General features: G+C 45.5%; 1 protein-coding gene across 1 annotated transcript in view; it reads left to right on the top strand.

Annotated features, from left to right (window-relative positions):
- Window positions 1-8,012: 8,012 nt before the first annotated feature.
- Window positions 8,013-24,251, top strand: part of Wdr63 (WD repeat domain 63) — a 51,318-nt gene continuing 35,079 nt past the window's right edge. The window contains exons 1-9 of the mRNA XM_021196816.1: window positions 8,013-8,085; window positions 8,503-8,541; window positions 13,785-13,966; window positions 15,905-16,009; window positions 16,469-16,615; window positions 17,802-18,001; window positions 20,699-20,815; window positions 21,940-22,130; window positions 22,902-23,026. Of these exons, the coding sequence (XP_021052475.1) occupies window positions 8,013-8,085; window positions 8,503-8,541; window positions 13,785-13,966; window positions 15,905-16,009; window positions 16,469-16,615; window positions 17,802-18,001; window positions 20,699-20,815; window positions 21,940-22,130; window positions 22,902-23,026 (1,179 nt within the window). The remainder of the gene's footprint in view (window positions 8,086-8,502; window positions 8,542-13,784; window positions 13,967-15,904; window positions 16,010-16,468; window positions 16,616-17,801; window positions 18,002-20,698; window positions 20,816-21,939; window positions 22,131-22,901; window positions 23,027-24,251) is intronic.

Here is a 24,251-nt window from a genome sequence, read left to right as displayed (position 1 = left end):
AGAGATGAGTGAACTCCTAGAGTATTACACCCAGCCTGTGTAGTCTATTTGGTGAGTTTCAGGCCAGGCTGTCTCAGAAGCCTCTATGACTGGCTTGTGAGGAACACGAGCCAAGATTATCCTATGACTCTATGCACACACACAGTCATGCACACATGTATGCGTATGCACACACACACACACACACACATGCACCTGCACACACAGGAACTTGCTTGCACACATGGGCATTTATACATACTTATTAGAATTGGCTCCTTCCCATTAATAGCTACAGCTTTGCCGCCAAGTCAGGCCTCTCTGGCTGATTTCCTCATTGCTGAGAAATGAGGCTGAGAATTCACTGGGGGGATGTTCTCCTGTTCCCTCTGGCACAGGCTAAGACAGTTTCCCAGGAACCTAGAAGTGATCTCAGAGCTCAAACAAGGTTTCTCCTCTCCGTCTCCCCTGCCCTTGCTCCCAAGCAAACAGATGCAAAGAATGGTACAGAGATGTCTATTCACAGCCCTCCATCCCAAGCACTTTAAGAAACAAAATTAGTAAAAATCAATCTTATCTCTGACTTACCAGATTTTCTGCTGTAAACTCAATTTGAAATTTCTCTAGCTGTTATTTCCCATTGTTATTCTGTGACTCACTACCTCATTCCTTAATTATCAAAACTAAAACTAAGTTTGAATACATTCAAGTTTGAGACAAATTTAATCCATATCCTCTGAGAGTGCATAGGTGCTCACTAGTCATCCTGACCCGGGCTTCTGGACACTCCCACCAAAGGTGTCAATCATGAATCTGCAGCGTGAAGAAATCGCTCAACACTTCCCGTTTCTTTCTTTCTTTCTTTTTTTTTTTTTTTTTACTTTCTTGGTATTGTGACTTATGACTCATCCCTTTGGGTGTGTCTAAAGGAAAGATGACAGCAAACCCCGTGTCTCAGCCAAGTCATAAGATTATGGTCATCCTGAAATCTAACAGGATTGTGGGGAATTTTTTCAAAGGAAAATATATCATTTAAGGAATACAAGAAACCCTTTGTTAATTTCTCTTTTTTATCTGAATAAGCAATTAAGCAATTATATATTTACATATAATGCATATAATATGTACATTTTTTATTATATGTAATATAATATATATTTGTATTTATGTATCTATTATGTATTTAACATATATGCATATATATATATATATATATATATATATATATTTCTGACTGTATCAGAAACAGTGTTGGATGGTACCAATTTAAGCTAAAGAGGTATTACCCCAGCCTTAAAGTCAAGAGTGAAGATGCCATGTAAAGTGACCTCAGAGACACAGTGACAAATGGAAAAGCAAGGGAGACTAATGCTGTGCGCACGCGCGGCTTTGCAGAGCTTAAGCGGCTTTGCAGAAGGGACTTGAGCTGAGCCTGCAGAGATGAAGCCCTTAAAGTCCAGTGAAGGTGGAGAAAAGTGCACGGGCTGAGGCAGAAAAAGAAGCAATACCTTGGTTTCAAGAGGAAGAGGCATCCTTGGGGAGCCAGCAGGGGCCACTGGGGATAAGCTGCCTCCTGAGTCAGGATGTTAGGGCTGCAGAAAGCCAAAGGATGAGCCTGTCATGGCTGCCTGTGTTTCGTTTTCATTAAGTTTATGTCTATCTTAGTCAACAGTGACTTTTCACATTTTAAAAATTGACATAAACACAAATATATTGTGGAGCAGAATGTCAAACTCTCAACAACAGCAACAAGAACAAATAACCCTTTAGATAATGGATCTTAGACCAAGTGCTCGTGTGTAGACCAGAGGACTTCAAGGCCTCTGTCTTCACCTCCCATCTCGCTGTATGAGCGGCGGATGTGGGAAACCGAGGAAGAGAGGCACCTGGCACCTGGCACCTGCCCGTCTATCAGGTTGTGTTCAAGGTTTTGCACAAGTTTTTACACACAACCCTAACATGTGCAAAAAGAGTGATCTCAGGCTTGAACCCCTGACTCAGGATACTCCATGGTAACTTAGCATTAGAGAGAAGCCCAGACACTGTTGTTACTAGTTAGGTGACAGATGAGGCCATCAGAAATAAGGGAAAGGCAGAGGCAGCTTATAGATGCATTATCAGTGACATATCTAAGGAGGAAAACGGTAAAACTCAGTAATAGGTAGGCTCTGGGCAGGGCAACAGGAATCCCGGGTGGCTCTCAGACTTCTAGTTTTGCCAACAAAAGGACTGGGATGTTACTGCCTAGGAGAGGAACCTGAAAGACATCTGAAAGATGGGACTGTGAGATGCCTTAGCACCTTGCAAATGTTAGGAACTGTGTTGCAATCCCCAGGACCCATGTAAAGCTGGGTGTGGTAGTGCACATCTGTAATCCCAGTGTTGCTACACATAAAACAACAACCAAGTGTAAGGCAAGGACCAATACCAGAGGTTTTCTTCTGACCTCCATATTTACATGGTGGCACTTGCCTACGTAACACACACACACACACACACACACACACACACACACAAACACTAACACATACACACAGAGAGAGGGGGGGAAGGAGAAGAAGAAAAAAGAGGGAGAGAGAGAAATTTGAAAAGATATCTAAAGACAGTAAGTTAATCTTGGCTCTGTTAAGCTGTGGTGACATCCACCCACCCATCCATCCATCCATCCGCCCATCCACCCATCCATCTTATAGAGGGAGTTCTACGGCAGTAAGATCCTATCTTAAACAAAACTCTTTAAATATTGTTGTGGTCATCTGCATCACTTTACTCAATTTTGCCAGATCACAAATTAGCAGTTTTAATTCGTATTTTTAAAGAGAAGACGGAAAGCTGGCGAGATGAGCTTCACTCTAACAATCCCAGAGGGCCCATAGTCAGATGAAAGGATCCTTACAATGAACAGCAACTACCAGACAGCTTTCCCTCGGAGACTTGTACTTCCGGCTTGACTCAAACTCTATACAAATTTTTTTAACAACAACAACAACAAAAAAAAATGTGCCGCAGTAGTCAAGGACGTCCAAGGCAACCTGAATGCAACTTCCACTCCACTCTTCAATTTTACACAGGTCCCCTAGGTGCATCCTGCTCCCTGCAACAGGGAGGTCAGGTGGCTGGCCTAGGAGCTGCCCACCCGCACACCACAAGAATTTCCCTTTGACTAAGGCTGCAGTGGACACAAGCCAAGCATGGACCTAAGTCAAGAGGGACCACTGCGACTAACAGAGACCTAAATAGAACAGAGACCTAGTGCTTTCCTTGCTAGTGGGAAACTGGGCTTCTCTGGGATTACGTTGCGTGACGTCACAACACAACAACCAATCACTAGCCTTCTCTGAAAGAAACTGTTGGGGAGCGGATAAGGTATTGGTGAAGGCGTTCTGTCAATCTCAACAGGAGCGACTTTTTTTTTTAATCTTAGCAACGGACGCGTCCTAGCAACAACCGCCAGCCCGCTGTTGCTGGAAATTTGAGATTTATTTTCCTGAGCAGGAAGAGTCGGGCTCCCACCTCCTACTCTCGAAGGAGCGTTTCTCCCGGGAACTGCCAAGAAGCTGCGTTCTTTTCCCTTTAGTGATTCCAGGTAAGGGCGGTTCAGAACGGGAAAGGAGGCACGGGAAAACTAAATATCTCATTACCGTATTCAAGGGCATTTAGAAACTTCCCAGAAAGTGCTAGTAAAGGTGGAGTCTACAAAATAAAGAAATACTTTTTTCACTACTTTTGACAAGTTTGCAGCCCGAGCCAGTGAGACAAAAACAGCTATGAGAGAGCAGTTAACGGGAGATCTAAGAATGTCGGGAACCGAGGGCGGGTACTATCTTGTTCCTGCTCTCGCATTACTTGGCGCTCAGTGGGAGCTCAATAAATTATGCACAATTGAATTTGAGAATGAGATCCTGGTTAGTCATCAACACAGTAGAGGATTAATGTGGACTGAAGCTGTATGAAGCTGGGTGATGTTTACAATGCTGTTGAGTTCTTTTTGCCAAAGGAAACTGAGATAGAAAAATGGCTAGGGATCAACTGACCAGAAATCGTCCAAAAGAGAATCAGATGACCACCTGAATCTATGATTCTGAACAATGGAATGAAGAATACTCTGTCTGAAAAGCTGAGACAGCCATTTATTGCATTATTTCTACTTAAAAAGTAGAAATTTGGGGCTGGTGAGATGGCTCAGTGGGTAAGAGCACCCGACTGCTCTTCCGGAGGTCTGGAGTTCAAATCCCAGCAACCACATGGTGGCTCACAACCATCCGTAACAAGATCTGACTCCCTCTTCTGGAGTGTCTGAAGACAGCTACAGTGTACTTACATATAATAAATATATCTTAAAAAAAAAAAAAAAGTAGAAATTTGGACTGATGGGGTGCCTCAGTAGGTAAAGGCTCCTGCCACCAAGCCTAATGGCCTGGGTTTGACCTCACATGGTAGAAGGAAAGAACCAACTCCAGTACGTTGTCCCTTGACTTACACACACACACACACACACACATACATATATACACACACATACAAATAAATAAATAAATGTAACTTTAAAAATTTTTAAGTAGAAAGCTCAGGGCTGAGGAGATAACTCTGTTGGCTAAGCGCCTGTTTTGCAACTGTGAGCACCTGTCTTAGTTAGGGTTTGACTGCTGCAAGCAGACACCATGACCAAAGTGAGTCTTATGAGAACAACATTTAATTCAGGCTGCCTTACTGGTTCAGAGGTTCAGTCCATTATCTTCAAGGCGGGAGCACGGCAGCCTCCAGGCAGGCATGGTGCAGGAGGACCTGAGAGTTTAACATCTTTGAATCTGAAGGCTGCTAGTGGAAGACTGACTTCCAGGAAGCCAGGGTCTTAAGCCCTCACCCACAGTGACATACCTACTCCAACAAGGCCACAGCTTCAAATAGTGCCACTCCTTGTGTCAAGCATATTCAAACCATGACAGCGCCTGAGTCTGGCACCCAAAATTCTAGTCACAAAGCTGTGTGTGCACATAGGGCAGCGGCAGCAGGAGTGGGGATGGAAAGGGAGGGAGACTGAGTGGACATTTCCAAACAAATGTCAGGAGCATAAAATACTGATCACAACATCATTTGTATCTCCGTCCTCCAAAGCCATTGTTTTACGTGGTTCTATTTCCGTGCTGGATAATTTTATGTCAACTTGGCACAAGCTAGAGTCATCTGAGAGGAGGGGCCCTCAGCTGAGAGAACTCTCCAGTGAGATCCAGCTGAAGGGCAGTTTCTTAATTAGTGTTTGACATAGGAGGATCCAGACCCTGTGGGTGGGGCCATCCCTGGGCTCATGGTTCTGGGTTCTGTAAGAAAACAAGATGAGCAATCTAGTAAGCAGCACAGTAAGCAGCAACACACACACACACACACACACACATGTGCGCGCGCACACACACACACACACACACACACACACACGCATGCGTGCACACAGACACGCGCGCACATACACACACACACATGCGCGCACACAGACATGTGCGCACGTGCGCACACACACACACACACACACACACACACACACACACACAGCCTCTGCATCAGCTCCTGCCTCCAGGTTCCTGCCCTGACTTCCTTCAATGAAGGACAATGATGTGGAAGTGTAAGCCAAATAAACCCTTTCCTCCCCAGCTTGCCTTTGGTCACTCACAGAGTTTCATCACAGCAATAGAAACCCTAGCTGTGATATATGTATAATGAGACAGCAATCTGATGGATGCTGTGGTGTGGAGGTTAAAAGTATGTCCACTGCTCCCCAAGCCCTCACATCAGTGACCTGACCTTATACAGTGAGGGTGAAAAAAGAAATGACCTTAATAACAACGTGTGACCAAGGTTAAGTTCACAGAAAAGCTGAGGCAGAAATATCTTAAATTTAAAGCCAGTGTCGGTAGGCAAATAGGGAAATAACTGCCTCAGACCAAAAAAATAAAAAAATAATAAAAAAAATATTCACTGAACTTAAAATGCACATGAAATTCTTCAAACTGCCTGGCATAATGACCAAGCCCGCTCAGCCAGTCAACAAGTTCTCCAGGGCAGGAGTGAGGATTAAAAAGAAAAAAGACAATTAGACAACATTGTAGCATGACCCCAGCCAGTTCTGAGGCTGAGGCAGGTTTATTTTTTCCCAATCCGCTTTTATACCATCTTAATTACATGCAAGTATTAAGGGTGAGCAGTGCAATGAGGAACTAGCAAGGCAGTTAGCAAAGTCCCAAGATTACTTCCGTGACAGTTGTTTCCAAGGCTTGTCAGAATGACCAAAATACTTGAGCCCACTTCCCTGTCCCAGCCCAAAATCCAATTCTAGCCTGAAGTCTACTTCTTTTGTTCCACCCTAGGATTGAGATTCCTGCCTGAACTTACTTTCTTGTTCTAGCCTAAAGTTAGATTTTTGCCTGAACTTACTTCTTTGTCATACGCCCTGATGTCAGATTCCTGCCTAGCGGCCCCCCAAAGGCTCTCCACAGCATAAACACATGTGGGATTTATAATTACTGTTATTTAAAACACACATGTTGGACTTCTCCGGCTCAGCATGAGAAGTGCCTGCTCAGCAAGCCAGACATCCACAGAGCCCACACGATGGTGGAAGGAGAGAAGTGACTCTGAATGTTGACCTCTGAGGTAGCACAGCCACACAAACAGCACCCCTCCCCCACTTCATGCATGTACACACGTGTACAGTGATGATGATAATGTTCTCAGTGCATGCAAGAAAGATGTAAAAATGTAATAAAACAAAATAGAGAGGGGGGCAACACACCCCATGCTTTGGTCAAGATTTTGCAATGTAGGGAATAAACAATAACAACAAGACCTGGTGATGTTTCCGTCTGTGTTGATGTTAATTTACTAAAATAAGACAAACACCATCTGTGGGGACTTAATGATGATGCGGTTTTTTTATTATTAATATTTTTATTGAACGTTATAGCCAGCCACCTTGTGAGGGAGACTTTATTATCCCCAGAAACAAAGAAGTGAACAGAAACTAAGAAGATCTGTGGTTTGCCCAGGACCATTCAGCTAAAAGCAGAGACTGTTTTCAAATCCTGGGGCACAGATTCATAAAACCACACATCTCATACTGCAGCCCAGGCTGGCCTCAGGTGCCTGGCAATCCTCCTGCTTCAGCCTCCCAAGTGATCTCATTGTAGGTCTGGTCATTGTACCCGACTCTGAAATCACACTTTTGGCCATTTAACAGGATGAATCTATGGTGGGCATCGTGACAGGGATTCAAATGTCAGGCAGAGGTCCTTGTCCAGTGTTAACATACTGTCAAAGCACCCTGGGGTTTCACAAATAAGATCTTAATGGTTACACGATCAAACACTAAGACCTGTATGACTTAAATCATATTCATTTAAAAATTATGTCCGGACGTGCATGTTGTTGACCCACATGTTAAGATTACATTCAGATGAGTGTGCTGTGGGCTGGACTCATCCCAAGGACTTTAGGCACACCTGTGCACACCTGTGAGGAGACAAGGTAGCACTGAGCACCTGCAGAGATCTGGATCCCCGTGAAACAGAGGCGCTGGTGGTGCACCCCAGCCAACAGCTTTGTAGAAACAGGATCATATCAATCTCACTGGTGTTCCGTTAAAACCTTTAGTCACGGTACACAAATTCCTGTTGAAAATGGATTGTCAGCCAGACGGTGGTGGCGCAGGCCTTTAATCCCAGCACTTGGGAGGCAGAGGCANGCGGATTTCTGAGTTCNAGGCCAGCCTGGTCTACAGAGTGAGTTCCAGGACAGCCAGGGCTACACAGAGAAACCCTGTCCCAAAAAAAACTAAATAAATAAATAAATAAATAAATAAATAAATAAAATAAAGAAAGAAAGAAAAAGAAAAAAGAAAAAAAAAAGAAAAGAAAATGAATTGTTGATCTAGTCCAGATCCAAACCTAGGAAACATTATGCTCACTAAATAGGAATGCTTCATACCTGATAGCAAAACCAAGGATTTACTAATGATTTCTCTTTGTGCAGCCTACATCAGAGCCATGGCACAAAAACCACCGAAGAGCCCCAAGGGCCAGAAAAAGGGCAAAAAGAAGATGAAGCAACAGTTATTTGGTAGGATTGGTGGTAGTGGTGGTTGTTGTTGTTGTTGCTGTTGTTGTTGTTGCTGTTGCTGTTGGTTTTGCTGTTGTTGTGTATTATACAATGTATACTGTGACTTGACCTATCTATTAAGTAAAATGAAACACTTTTGCTTCTATTAAGCCAGCCATTGTAGTATTAAAAGTTCAGAGGCTAACCTTTCCTCACGTGCTTCACTACATATATTAGTGAAATGCCACGGCACCTATGTCACCAAAGGTGACTCTGTGAGAGAGCCCGTTCCCTGCTTTGTCTGTAGCTGGTCACATGGTACCTGAGTCCTTCAGTCCATGTCTCTATTTGTATTCGATGTTCTGATGTTTTACGTTTTTATAACCAAGTGAAACAGCGTGATCCAAAAGGTGAAGCTGATGTTTCTCTGTGTTTTAGTTCCTGAAGAAGAGGAGCCCATGAACATGGAGAGCATGGGTAAGTGGAAACAACGAAGTTTGTTACCTAAAGTCTCACTATAAACCCCCAAACCATGGCTCTGCCTGCCTTCACCTCTCCTGAGTGTTTAGATCACATCCCCACACTTGGCCTGGAATTTTTAAAGTAAAGAATAAAAATAAAAACTGAAAGCAGAACTTAAACTGAGAAATAGATTTAGACAACACAAAAATAAATAAATAAATCTACTGAGAGTACTAATGGTTGGCAATATGGCTTATAGATACAGCACTTTCCAGACAAGGGAAACCTGAGTTTGATCCCCAGAGCCCCCAAAAAGTGAAGGGAAGGCTGGAGAGATGGCTCAGGGTTTAAGAGCACCAACTGCTCATCTAAAAGACCTGGGTTTGATTCCCAGCATCCCCATGGTGGCTCACAACCATCTGTAATGCCAGTTGCAGAGGGATCTGATGCCCTCTTCTGGCCTCTGAGGGCACCACATGCCCGTGGTACAGTGTGGTGTACATGCAGTCAAAACACCTGTATACATACAATAAAAATAAATAATCTTTAAAATATTAAAAATTGTAAAATAACATGGATGGAGAGAACCAACTCCACAGTTGTTCTCTGACCTCCAAAACTTGCTGTGTATGCATACCTACATACATGCATCATACACTGCTGTGCATTTACACCCACACACATGCATCACATATTGCTGTGCACCTACACACATACATCACATGCTGCTATGCACCCACAGCCACACACATACATCACACACTGCTGTGCACCCACACCTACACACATATATCACACACTGCTGTGCATTTACAGTCACACACATACATCATACACTGCTGTGCATTCACCCACACACATACATCATACACTCCTGTGCATTCACACCCACACACATACATCACACACTGCTGTGCATTCACACCCACACACATACATCACACACTGCTGTGCATTCATACCCACACACATACATCACACACTGCTGTGCACCCACACACAAACATCACACACATACCCAGTAATAATTTCTACCCTATCATGAGAGTATTGAAAGATCTTCTGTTGGGTGCCTGCAAATTATGGCTTCCATCAGAATAGCATCTTTCAAGCTGTAGCTCAAAGGCAGTAGTCATCTTCTACCAGTTCATTTTTATTGAGCTCATGGCCAACAGCCCTGTAGCTGACACCTGAGTGAAGCCCCAGCCTCCTCCTCTGTCCCTGGACTTCCTCAGTCTCTTGGAAGCAGACATGTCACTAAGCTCTAGGCTCAAGTGACTCTCATTGCTGATCTTCACAGCTCATGGCTTAAAACCTAAAGAGCAGCCCTTCTTACTCAGTTTTACCACAGACCCTATGGGTTGGCAGCATCCTTAGGCCTCGCCCCATTTAGTCTGTTATCCTGGACCATGAAGGCCCGGACTAGAGAGGATGCTTACTCTGTCAGCCACCTCTTGTCCACAGTGAACATCCCTTGCCTACCCCAGCTACAATGAGCCTATAATGTTTACTAACTTCTACATAAGGGAATGTTAAGTCCTATTTTTAAATTGCATTTTAAAATGTCCAATTAGTGAAAATGGACCATCGATATGAAAAAATACCAAGCCAGTAGAATCAGAAACGTGTGTCTGGTGGGATCAGGAAACACGAAACACAACCTTAAGTCAGGGGATCACCTCAAATTCCAGGCCAACCTGGTTTACAGAGTGAGTTCCAGGTCAGCCTGGAATTTCGCAGTTTGAGAGCCTGTCTATTCCAGATTGTATTTTTGTTGCTGTGATAAAATAATCAGGCACAAAAGTAACACAGGGAGGTGGGTTCATTTGGCTGACACTTCCAGACTAGTCCTTCAGCGACGGGGAAGGGCAGGAACGTCAAGCAGTTACTTCCCTCACACCCACAGCTGCTGGCATTACAAGGGTGTCCCACCATACCCACCTTTTGCATGGGTACTGTAGATAGAACTCAGGTCCTCAGGTTTGCAAGGAGAGCGTGATTGACTGAGCCATCTTTGCAGCCTGTGGTTCAAATGTTTATAACAAATGTACTTACTTGAAACATAAGAACAATAAATTTAGAATCCCAATTTTCTCTGACTAGCAAGGAAGGCCTTTATTCTGGTGTCAGGGAGCCCCGCTGTGATGGAATTTATCTAGAGAGGACCAAGGAATGAAAAGTGAGCCGCCTGGGGAAGTGCCAGGCTGGAGGAGGACAAGGCGGAGACAGAAACGCAGACTTGCCAGCATCTGTGCTGAGTGGCCACTGACTCCCTCCCAGGTTTCTTGCTTGAAGTTTTTGAGAATGATCCTGTAGTGTAGGCATGGCGCCCTCCCTGGGCACTGGCATCAAGAGCCATCACAGGGCATCTTCACAAAGTCTTCCAGATAAAAAGTTCCGAGAGAAGAAAGCAGAGACACAGCAGGCAATGCAGGAAGGGCTGTCACTCTGAAGTGAGGTGTACCACGGCAGTACCGCCACAGTCGTGGGAGCACTGAGAAACCAGCAGAGAGCCACGGGAGCAGAGGGAGAAAGGCCTCCTGGGAGCATCTACTGAGAAGCCCCTGTGCTGCGGCTGGAAGGATGCTTGGGCTGTTTCTTCCTACAGAAGGAGACATGACTTCTAATGCTTCTTAGATGTGGTGGTGCCATTTCCTTAACTCAAATCCTTCTAGAAAGTTCTCACAGGGTGCTGGGCAGGAAAAAAATCTCAAGGAATGAAACCACCTCAGCCCATCTTGAGAGCCCCTGGTAGGGCTGGAGATGGAAGCTCCCACACCCTTACTCGGCCTAGAGCAGCATCCCTAAAGGCCCCCAAAACAGAGGAAGCTGCCCTCCCAGTGCCTTGGGGTTATGCATCCTTCATTGAAGTCTTGCTTCTGGGGAGTGTGCAACCCTGGCAGGGCCCTCCAGCACATGGGCGGCACAGCAGCCCCCATGCCCCAAAATTCTAAGTTGTCTTCAACAAGGCCAAAAATCACCACAGAGAATGGTCTTTCATTGGTCAGACAGAAAGAAGGGAGAGGGAGAGGGGGGAGAGGGAAGGGAAGGGGAGATGGTGGGGCAGAGGGAGGGGAGGGGAGATGGTGGGGGAGAGGGAGGAGGCTATAGGAGTGGGAGACGATGATAGACAGAGATGGGAGACAGAGACGGGAGAGAGATGGGGGAGACAGAATAGAGGGAGAGAGGGAGAGAGGAAGAGAGGGAGAGAGGGGAGAGAGGGAGATGAGAGGGAAATGAAGACCAAGGTAGTTTTTTCTACTTGTTATCCATCTATCCAGCTCTCTCTCTCTCTCTCTCTCTCTCTCTCTCTCTCTCTCTCTCTCTCCCTTTCTTTCTCTCTCTTTTTCCCTACCTACTTCCTTATTTTAGGAATGGAAACTTAGTTATATTCATGGTTTGAAGAGTACAGTACATCAGGATGAAGGAGGCATACGGCAGGAAGATGGGTGGCAGGTCACATGGCACCTGTGGTCAACAAGCAAAGAGAGATGCAGCCAGGGTGTTTTGTTTTGTTTGTGTTTTTCCTTTTTTCCGTGGTAATCAGTCCAGGACCATTCTATGGAACAGATGGTGCCACCCACATTCTGGATGGATCTTTCTTTGCTCTTCAGTGAGAAAGACTGAAGACACTCTGACAGACAGACAGACATGCCCAGAGGCGTGGACGCTGGGTGATTCCAAACCCAGTCAAGTCACCAGTAAAGATCAGTCACCGTACCATCCTCCAAGGGACGGAGCTACCTGCCTCACTTTGTGCGTGTGGCAGTGATGTAGAGTGCGGTCCTTCCTGAAATGCTGAGTCCTGAGGCTTTGCCTTGCTCAGGATCTTGCTCAATGAACCTTTTCTAAAACTTTTTCTGGGCTGGTGAGATGGCTCAGTGGGTAAGAGTACCCGACTGCTCTTCAAATCCCAGCAACCACATGGTGGCTCACAACCATCCGTAACAAGATCTGACGCCCTCTTCTGGAGTGTCTGAGGACAGCTACAGTGTACTTACATATAATAAATAAATAAATAAATAAATAAATAAATAAATAAATAAATAAATAAATAAATAAAACTTTTTCTAGAATTTATTTTGTGAGTTTTCACACCATGCACCCTGATCCCACTCGTCCCCTTGTGCCTTCATACCCACCCTCTGCCCTTGCAACCTCCCCACAAAAGAAAACAAACATGAAAATAAACAAGAAATAAAAACAGTAAGTCTGGCTGTGGGAGTGACCGTGTGTCACACAATATGCTCATTTGCCCAAATAGCCTTACTTGCGAATACTCATTGCAATGAGTCCTTGGTCTGGTTCAAGACCTCTGGCTTCCGTTATACCATCAATCCCGGTTCCTCACCAGGATTCTTCTCTGACATCCTGTTGTTGCCCTGAGACATGGAGATCCTGCAGCTTTGGATCTGCAGGGCCGAGCCCTTCACATGCCCCTGCAGTACACAGATGGGTTAAATGTCGTGGTGGGCCAACTCAAAGCCCTGGATTGGGGTCTGAGTGGAAGCTGAGTTGGTCAACCTGCCAGCTCTCCTGGGACCACGCCACCAGGACCAGCTCTCCCATGTTGCCCAGGAGAAGTGTAGGACCAACTCTCCCAAGTGCTGCATCTGGCAGGGAGTGGGGCCGGGTCTCCCACTCTCACATCCTCAGGGCCAGCTCGTCTGTCTGCTGCAGGGCACACTCTCCCACATCTACACCACCCCATGGCTGGTGAGAGGCAGGGCCAGCTCTTTGGAGTGCCACACACACTGGGAAGGGCCAGCTCAGTACAGCAACCACATACCAACACCGCCTCCTGCAGCAACTCAGACATGGCACTTCCTCCTGGCCTTGGGTGGTACTCAACTCGGGGGCTCAGACATCAAAAAGGCCCTGGCTGTGATAGGAACAGGGACTCAGACATGGCCCCTGGTGGTAGCCCAGACCCAGACATCACCAGGGCCTCACACAGACTCCTCACCTCCAATGTGTGTCCAGTCCCACCTCTCTCCACGATACGCAGACCACTCAGCTTTGCATTCTCCCTCATCTCTCTACTGCATGCTCCGACTTTCCCATTGTTCCATCACATACTCGTTCATCATGGTGGCGCCCACCTTGGGGCCGGTGTAGGCACTTGGGTGTCTTTCTTCTGAGTCTCAAATTTTTAACCAAGAAAATTATTTAAACAATCAAGCATTTCCAATCAAGCATTTCCTGCTGCTGTAGTTTTAATTTGTATTTAATGTCCAAATTCTACATTGTGTTCACAGGCCATCCAGAAATTTATCCACTGGTATTAACTACCAAGACCCAGGAAATATTCAACTGTCGAGTAGATGAAGATATGACAGACGAACAAACGTATAAGCTCATCAAAAAGGAAGATATCTTGGCAGACTTGCAAAACCGAGCCGCAGTATCTGACTTCCACCCAGTCAAAAAGATTGTCCGGGTAAATACAAGCATGCTCTTTGTTCTCAGGCCTAACTCGGTGACTTCCCAGGACACAACACGAGTTAGGAAGATTTTGCATTCAACACTGTCACCCTTTACCTTCAGGCCCTGGGAGTCCAGTTTGAGGACCACACATGAAAGGGTCATTCTTACCCTGTTAGAATAGCTATCTACATGGGAGGAAAATCACAAGTCTGAGGCCAAAGTGGATATTTAAAAATTTCAAGGCCATACTGAGCTACAAAGACCCTGTCTCAAAATATTTTTCGTATACTACTTTAAATTGCTTAGTTCACTGTGTGGTCCTGTTTGCCTCCTACCATGTAGATTATATCACCAAACAATACTCACCCTTTCTTATCTTTGTGTGTGTGTGTGTGTGTGTGTGTGTGTGTGTGTGTGTGTGTNGGAGTGGGTAAGTGTACCTCTGTGGGTGCAGGTACTTGTGTGCGTTTGTGTTGCAGAGGTGTGTGTGTGTGTGTCTCTTGCAGTGGGTAAGTGTACCTCTGTTGGTGTAGGTGCATGTATGTGTGTGTTGGAGTGGATAAGTGTACTTGTGGAGGTGTGTGTGTGTGTGTGTGTGTGTGTGTGTGTGTGTGTTGGAGTGGATAAGTATACCTCTGTGGGTACAGGTGCGTGTGTGTGCATGTGTTGCGGAGGTGTGTGTGTGTGTAAGTGCGTGTGCGCACGTGTGTGTGAGTGCGGGTGTCAACCTCAGGCATCTTCCTCAACAGCACTCCACTTTATTTTTGTACACAAGGTTGCTCACTGTACCTGGAATCCATCAATGAGGCCAGACCGGCTGAGAACCCTCCTGTCTCCCCCAACTGCAGCACTGAAATCACAGATCTAGGAATCTGAACTCAGGTCCTCACACTTGCACAGTAGACACTGCACCAACTTGTAGTAGAAAATGATTATAATCTCAGTCCAAGGGTCCTTGGCTTATTGAGTTCCCAGATAAAATCACACTCACAGTCTTTATATTTTTTAATATGTATTAAGTAGCACAATAGCTGGGCAGCTGTCTACCCTCCATGATGTTAGAAGCCACATTCTTATCAATAACCCTGAGTTATTACTTACTATTAACTATGTTCCATCGGGGATGCTCTTAACTCCAGTTGGGCAGCCCACATGGCCGCTCTCTTAATGCTGATCCAATGGCCGCTTCTCCTTTCTCCTCTCTCCTCTCTTGCGTGTCTTCCTTTATCTCACGGTGGCTTCCTTGCTCCTTCCTTTCCTCATGGTCCTCCCTCTGACCTAAGCCCACAAAACCTCAGCCCCACCTATGTCTCTTCTGCCCAGCTATTGGCTGTTGGCATCTTTATTTACCAATCACAATTAACTGGGCCCAAGGGGCAGCTAGCATATATATATATATATATATATGGATTCTCTCGTCTCTGGGACAACCAGTTTGGGGGGCTCAAATTAGCGTTAGAATACAAACAGCATCAGGCCAACCCACTTACACCGATAGAACCATCTTCCTCAAACCTTATGTTTTCCTCTTTCTGTTAAAAATAAAATCAGATGGTCATGGGCTGGAGAAATGACTTGGCTGTTCAGAACACTGACTGTTCTTCCAAAGGAGGTTCAGTTTCCATCGTCCTCATGGTGACTCACAACCAGCTAACTCCAATTCCAGGGGATCCAGCTTTCTCTTCTGACTGCCACGGAGGCGAGACACACACATGGTACACACAAATATGTTCAAACAAAACACTTACACCTGTAAAAGGAAAATGAATAAATCTATTTTTTTAATCATATGGTAAAATTTCCATGGATCCCTTGTGTTTTTTAATTTGGGAGTTGGATCTAGAAGAAAGACTATCGGTATGTTTGCATTTTGGACTGTGTCTATCTGATGTTGGCACCTGCTGGAACTGAATAAACACTAACTCTCACCCTCTGCTGATGTCCCCTACAGGAGTACCCAGGGGAGGAACTTCTCCTCGTTTACGATAAAGACTTCAAGTATGGACTTAACTTTTACCTCATTGGAACAGAGGACGGCAAGGAGAACTTTTTAAAGGTACATAAATCCGAAGGCCTTGCGAGCTGGCTGCTGGAGGAAGCAGTGCATCTGTGGTCTCCCTAGACCCCTAGACATGACCCTGCTCCCCTCTCAGCACAGCTTCTGAATGGTCAGTTCTGTCCTGAATCTGTAAAGGAACTTGGGAGTACAAATTATACCTCTGGGTTCTCCCAAATAGAGTATACCCAGTAACATGCGCACGCACACACACACACACACACACGCACACAGTACAAACCTTGTCATCTCCCTGTATCCTGATGTCTGTCTTTTCCATTCTTTCTTCTTCTTCTCCAGTCCCTCCCCCTTTTGGCTTAGTTCACTTCTGAAAGCATAAGATGTCAAGAGTGTGAGAAGCGCCCCATGCACCCACATAAAAGCCAAGCTCATTGTGAGAGGCGCACACGGACCGCATGAGACGCCATCCGCTCTAGCGTGCCTTTTGTTCTGCTCTAGACACCAGAAGTGCCAGAGGAACAAGAGGAGCTCAAGGAGTACGTCCAAGAAGTGTACGTCTACAAGCCTCCTGTCTCCAAGCCGTGGATATCTCTGGGCAGCGAGAAAGAAATTGAGGAAGAATCTGTCCAAGAGTCGGGAAAGCGGGTTAGCGTCTTCATGGTGCTTTCCAGTCTTTACCTCCCTCTAACTGGATATTGTTCTTTCCAGAGAGACCCTGAACTTTGCTGTGTGTGTTACTGGGAAGTGCAGATTTTGCTTTATTATTATTATTATTATTTGTGGGTGGGAGGGGGTATGGTTGTTCATTTCTAGTAGAAGAATGGTCTCTTTCTTTGGTAGGTATCTAGAGTGAATCTGTTCCCCAAGAAAGAATATCTTAAAATCTCTTGACCCCTAGTACCCCAGAGTGTGACACTACTGGTATGGGGAGCGTCTTTGCAAATATAGTTAGCTATAGTGAGGTCACAAACAGAATAAGCCCCTAATGTGCTTTTATTGGCTTCCATGAGAAATTGATTACATGGAGACATAGACAAGGATGCCATGAGAAAGAGACGGAGAACGGGATTGTTAGCCCTCAAAGCCCTGGGTTCAATCCCCAGTGCACATGATTGCTCAAAGACTGTAGGGACCCGAGGGAGAGTATGTCTATGGTCAAGGAAGGTCAAGGAACAGCGAAGGTTGCTAGCCGGCACTGGGTATGGGGAAGAAACAAGGTCAAGTTCTCCATGGCCCCTCAGCAGCAATCCTCCAGACAACCTCGCCTGTTGGCCTCCACAGCTGTAAGACTGGAACCCCTTGTTTTAAGCCACCCCAGGTGGAGGTAGCTGGCAACAGTAGGAAATGAACACAGTGGGGTTCCCTCCCCGAGCAACTCCTGAGGGGAGGGTCTTGTGCAAATGGCTTGGGAAGGTGCTGGACAGGGAGAGAAGCCCTCTGAGGGAGCACGTTGGCCAGAGTCTCTAGAAGGAAGGTTTTGTCCTGAGTCCCCAGAGGAGCTCAGAAACGCAGATCACACTAGGATTCTCCCAAATAGAAGATGGGCTTCCGCATACTTCCTACCCGTTTCCTCCTGGTCCAGATGTAACCCCCTGTCACCTCTTGTTCTTTTTGCCTCTGTCATGGTGAGCATAGCTTCACCAAGGAATAGTGGCTGCAGGCTATGGGAACAAAGGCCACATGGAGCTGGAGAGGGACAGCAATGGTCCAAGGGGCTCTGAGACGGCCCGTGCATACCTAAGCTGTGTGCACACCGACACTGTGTTGCATGTCCGTCCACTTTTCTCCACGGACTTCATTAGGCTTCCTTTGCTGCTTATGTGTGTTGCAGGTGACCTACATGATTTCTAGAAAACGAAGTGAATTCGGGGCACCCGTGACTTTCAGTGACCAGAATGCCTCTAGCGTAAAAGATGCCTACATTGAGTGTACTTCTTACCCAGAGAAAAATTACACCCTCACACAAGTTGAGAAAGATGTCGGCTTGCAGGTCATTGCTGAAGTCAAGGACACAAGCACGCAGACAAAATGGTACGAGATGATGTATAGTAGACACAGGCAGGCAGGCAGGCAATTCGATTCGGGAAGACCGGGTTATACCCAGCAATGCTCTTTTTGAAATCTTGGAGAACAAGATACTATTCCATGCTAAAACCCATGAAGTAGGAAAATGAAAAGGGTGTTAATAGTCATAGTGCTGGCTGACTCCCACCTGGAATCTTACTGTTGTCTTCTAGAAACTCTCCTCCTCCTACTCCAAGACTTTGTTTGTTTATGATGGGAGTCTCATTATTTAGCCCAGGCTGGCCTGGAACTTGCCATGTATTTCAAGTTGACCCCCAGTTGGCAATGTTCCTGCCTCAGCTTCCCAAATGCAGGGACCACAGGCATGCACCACCACACCAGTGGTATGGTGGCCTGTTTTATGCCTCCCGTCAGATTTGTCTGCCTTCACTGGCAAGATCTGCACCATCACCTATGAGAAAAGCAAGAAGCTTCCATCCAGAGCCCTTAGAATAGCATCTGAAGTCTTGTTTCCTTCGCAGTGTAGTAAACAGAAAAGCAGAGGGCCAGCAGGAAATGAAGGCAAATTCTGAAGCAAAGGAGACATGGCAGTATGGTGTTAAAAAAAAAAAATCCACAGTGGTGTGTGTGCTGGAGGCAGGGCAGAGGGAGCTGTACATGGGAATGACTGAGTAAGAAGCAGCTATAATTTTTAAACCAGGCAAAATGTGCCCACCATTTGGGAGGTGATGGTAAACGGAAAAGGTGGGTGAGAAAGATATGAACATACAAAAATGCCGTCATCAAAACTACCGAAACCATAGCACGGCTGCCCTAGCGATCACCTGATGTGATCCAAGGCAATTGATTGTCCAAGTTCTCCTGGACATAACCAACACTGTGCCACATGTCTGACTCCTACTTGCCTTGCTGCTTTCATAAAACCACAGACGTCTTTTTTATTTCTGCCTTGAGATCCAAACCCAAGTCTCTCCGGTTTCAGAATCAACATCCCTTCTCACCACTATCCCACATGCCACCACGGGTGCCAACATAGGTAGGCAATAAGAAAAACGTGTTGTTCTACTAAGCATATTCCAAACTCTGTACCTTGCTGCCTGATGCTGTTTAATCCACTTGCAATTCACAGCAGCAATTTACTGATACTTTTCAGTAAACATGGATTAAATACCTCAGACTCTATTGAGTACTCTAAGAATGCTGGGCGCTCTCTTCAAGGCTCTGTACACACTCACACAACACACCCTGACAGTGACTCGGAGACACTTTAAAGATTTCTATTCACAGACAAGAAAATAGGCTCAGAGTAGTTAATTAGCCAGGGGTCACGTGGCAAGTGAGGACCGATAACCTGTCCTCAGAGTCCACACCAATAATGATTAGGCCACCCACCATTTCCTGGCTCAGTGACTTAGGATCCAAAGCTCACCCAGTGTGTCAGACTGAGGGAGAAGCTCAGGATAGTGTGACATGCTCACAGAGGAGGCAAGCCAACTGGACACAAGCATGTCTCCATTGACATGGGTGGCGCCGCTGCCATAATGGAGCAAACCCTAGCTTCCTGTTCTCAGAGCAGGGTCTCCCAGTTGATGTGCACTAGTAGCCAGGTAAGTCTCTGCAATGGGAGGGTTTTATTGTGCTTCACAGGGAGTGTGACAGTCTCTGGACGCTACCGCCAGACTTGAGTAGCATTTGCCAAACGTCCCTTGGGGACGTGGAATCAATTGTGCTTTTTTAAGTTCACAGACATAGGGCCAGAGAGTAGGTGGCTCGGCCGGTGAGGACTTGCTGTGGCAGTATGAGGACCTAGATTCCAAACCCCCAATGCCCACATAAAAAGCCCTGCCCCAGCAGCACCCACGCCCGAAACCCTAATACTCCAGAGGGCAGTGGTAGGAGTGTGGCTGAGGCTTGCTGGCCAGCCAGCCCAGCTGAAGAACAATGAGCTCCAAATGGAGGGGAAGACACTATCTCAGGTGAGTGTGATACATAAGGGTAGATAGAGCGGGACACTCAGCATCCTCTCTGCACTCATGTGCACCTACACACACAAGCCTGTACCTGGACGCATACTTATATCATCCACATACACCAGAGACAGGCAGGCAGGCAGGCAGGCAGACAGGCAGGCAGGCAGGCAGGCAGGCAGAGAAACTGATTGGATGGAATAAAGGAGAGAGAAAAGAGGGAGAATGGGGTAAATATACAACTATAAATATCGACTTAAAGAGAAAAGCAGTTAAGTAAGCTTGACAAATATCAGGGGATCTGGGTAAAGAACGTATAGACATTTCTATATAGTTATATCCTTTTTACAACTTTTCTATATTTTAAAATAATTTCTAAGTCCAATTTTACAATCTATGACCCTTTAAGGCCGTTTTTAACTCAAGCGCGCTGACCACAGTTCTGGGGTTCATTAGGATATGACCATTTTGACCATGTTCTGTTCTTAGTTCTTGTGATTTTCCACACTGCCTGTTAGCTCCCAGGGCTTTTTATATTATTATTATGTTGGGGAAATGTACATGTAGACTTTCATAATCAATATTGATTTTATGATAAAGAAAAATACTAAGGTAAAATTTTTTTATATAAATATTTCAACACCACTGCCATGCAAATAGACTTCTAACCCGGTGTAACCTATACTTGGCTTGCTCTGGTTCAAATTTCGGTATTCAACTTTCTTTTACATATTAGGGCATTTCCTAAAAATGCTACCACTCAGTATTATCCAAGAGAATTCTCAGAAGAGGAAAAAAACATCATTGGAGAATCAAAATCTTTGGTCGACTTTTTCAACAATGTGTCCACAAGGTAAGAAAGCACATGGGAAGAACTTTGAACACAGCGTGCACACAAGTACACGGGAAGAACTTTGAACGCAGTATGCACTGCTTATTTTTAATATTGGGCTCTTAGGAGCAGATTCGTATGTGAGGCTTAGACATGTGAGCACAGTTGTCAGTGGGGCTTGAGCAGCTGAGTCTCAGAGATTCCTCTGCTAAGCCATCACAGGCCTCTCATGGTAGGGCTGTACCAAACACCGTGACGACAACCCAGTGTGCCACGATGTTTTTCTAACTTCAAATTGGCAATTAAAAGCTGGACATTGCTTATCTGGATATTTGAGGGCAGAATAGGACAGACTGTAGGTAGGACAAAAGTCTAAACACAGAAGTCATTTATGCATCCCACACACCTTCTACACATAGGCTGAGGTACCTTTACACACAGGAGGGACTGACTCTCTATAACCTTTCAGGGATGAAGGGACATGTCACATCACGTGACTTAGTTCTGCCTAGAATGTATAACAAGGATCATGAAGCAGCTGGACGCTATGAATTAGAGTTGACCAATCACAGCACAGACTGCTTCTTGAACTGTTCTGAGAGAGAGAGAGAGAGAGAGAGAGAGAGAGAGAGAGAGAGAGAGAGAGACTCAGGCAAGCATGGTCTGATCGAGGCTTTGAGATCAGCGGGTGCTCTAACTAGAGGGGATTTCTGTAGTTCCTTCCCTGTTATAAAGGAAAGAGCACACAGACCCAGAAGAAAGAGGAAACTTTATATAGCAACGATAACAGTATTGGTCAGAGTAAATAAGAAACCTATGGTAACATTAGTTTTTTTCCAACTTTAAAAATGTTTAACATTGTGTTTTTAAGTCTCTGTAAATGGGATTTCAGACTAGAAGCAAGCACTTTTAAAGAAGTGAGTTTCTTTTCTCTCACAATTTTATCTAAAATAAACCAAGTGTGGGGTGTCATTTCCCAAAGAAGATTGTGAGAGAAATTTCTGAGGAATTCACCCAGCGCCAGCTTTGGGGTTCTGAGTAGTAATGGTCCTCACATACACACATCAACCCTATGATGATGGTTGCAGCGTCTTTGGATACTAACATCCAGCATGCGGGATGCTTCTTTTTAAAAAATAAAACAGTGTTGAAGTAGCCCTGCAGCAGAATGAGATCATGAACACATTCGTCGATGACTGGAAGAACCTCGCAGAGGAAGAGAGCACCTTTGGGGACAAGACTGACACCCATCTGAAGGAGTACCAGTCCTTCACAGACCTTCACAACACCATGGAGAAAATGATTACCTGTGTCTCTTGGCACCCGACCATCTATGGTGAGGGGGCTCCCTTTCCTGCTTTAATATCTAAAACTTAAGATGGGGTTGGTTTTAGCTGAACATGTACGACTTGCTGAGTGCCAGGCCCCGCTCACAAGCTCTCCCCACCTGTACTTGGGGGACCTCCAGTTCAGGTCATGAGCAGTGAACAAGGAAACAAGGAACCTGCTTTTGCCTGTGGCTTGTCAAACTCCTGTGCTGAATCCTCTGCCCCTAACGCTCTGGGGAGACACCCATAAAGAGCTCAACAGCTAAGGGGAAAGCAATGTGTCCAGGCACAGCCAGGAAAAGGGAGGTCCCTACTCTTTCTCCCTTCAGACCCTCCTCACTGGCCTTTTTCTTATTAAAAACACTTCTTGCAGGCTGGAGAGATGGCTCAGTGATTGAGAGTATGTACTTAGACCAGAGTTCATATCCAGCATCCACATCAGGAGGCTCACAACTACCTGCAACTCCGTCTCTGGTGGCTATGACATCTCCTACCACCCCCATGGTACCTACACTCATTCTGCACTTGTGCACATAGCCACACGGACCAACACATATACACATAATTAAAAATAAAATAAAATCTTGATCTTTTATTATCAAACCTTCCAAGTACACTGTGTATGCTAACTCAGTAACACATCTCAGCGGGAACCAGCGACATTTTCAGGGCTGAGTGACATGCACCTTACACATTAGATCTGTTGCCATGACAAGCGCCAGCAGGAGGTCTCTCTGCAGACAGCAGCAGCTTACCGCTTTGCACCCGTGTTCACCCAGGGCTCATAGTCGTGTCTGTGGCTGTGCGCCTCTCCTATGAAGAGAGAGTCCAGAATTCTGGTAAACTACTGCTACAGCCGTCACTGATCCTCTTCTGGAGTTTCTCTGACCCCATTCACCCTCAGGTAATTGATGGAAGTTGCACCGGACGCCTAACTTTTTCAAATACCACATGTCTCTAGAAAAGTGTTAGCTGCAAATTACTGTATGGTCCCCTAATGTAGTAAACTCTTAGAAAGTAGGATTTCTCTGTCACAGACTGCCATCATTTAATCTGAATGAAGTTAAACTTTATGCTTGCTTTATGGAAAGTATAGTGGACTTCATTTTTAAAAATGAAGCTGTTGTGGCAAGGGAGATGTCTCAGGCCGTAAAAGTCTCATGCCATGAAAGCCTGAGGACTTGACTTGAGATCCTCATAAGTCACGTAAAAAGCTGGGCTGGTTGTCACATCTGTAACCACAGTGTTTGGGGCAGGAGGCAGGAGGATCTCTGGGGCTCACTGGCCAGTTAGTTCAGGCCAATGAGCGACCTTCAGGTTCAATGCGTCAAAAATAAGGTGGAAAAATAAATGAAGAAGAAACTGGACCTCTAGCCTACACATATACACACATGCAACTGCACATATGTGCACATGTGTGCGCGCACACGCGTGCACACACACACACACACACACACACCTCTTTAATGGACTGTATTTAGATATTGCGGTATTCAAATGCTCATGGATTTTTATTTTCCTAAGAATTTGCTCAATTCTAAGGATTGCCATTTGGGGGTGGTAGAGAGTAAAAATGACTGTGCAGGAGAGTATGGAAACCATGATCCCAGAAGGACCTGTTCTTCAGCCCTGGCTCGCTCAGGGCAACCCATCATCAAGGGAGTCTGAACTAAGCTGTAACTATGTATTTGACTCTCCAAGTCTTAAATAGTTTAACTAAGACACTTTCACACAGCATGCACACTTACACACTCACACACACATTCAAACCAAACCCCATGTCAAGTCACATAAAATGAGACAGGGCTGGGTTCATTTCTTGTTTCCATTTTCTGCTCAGTAACAGTTCTTACTTTGCAGTGTTATTAGTGTTATATTACTTTAATGTAATAATACTTCATTCCTCTGAGGTCCTTAATTATTGCAGAGCTAAGTGTTCCCCCTAAGGAGATACACCTTTCTTTCCTCACTGCATCTGGTTCGGGACTATTGTGTCCTAGTGGGCGGGGTATGTGTTACTATAGATGCAGAGATCCAAGTGGGAGTTCTGCAGCCCTTTACCTTTTTTTAAACCACAAACTATGCCCCTTTCTCCCTCCCTCTCCCTCCCTCCCCCCCCTCTCTCCCTC

This window comes from Mus pahari, chromosome 4 (genome assembly GCF_900095145.1).
Source record: "Mus pahari chromosome 4, PAHARI_EIJ_v1.1, whole genome shotgun sequence".
Lineage (NCBI taxonomy): Eukaryota > Metazoa > Chordata > Mammalia > Rodentia > Muridae > Mus > Mus pahari.
Note: the sequence above shows the minus strand (reverse complement) of the source record. Positions and strands in the feature narration are given on the sequence as shown.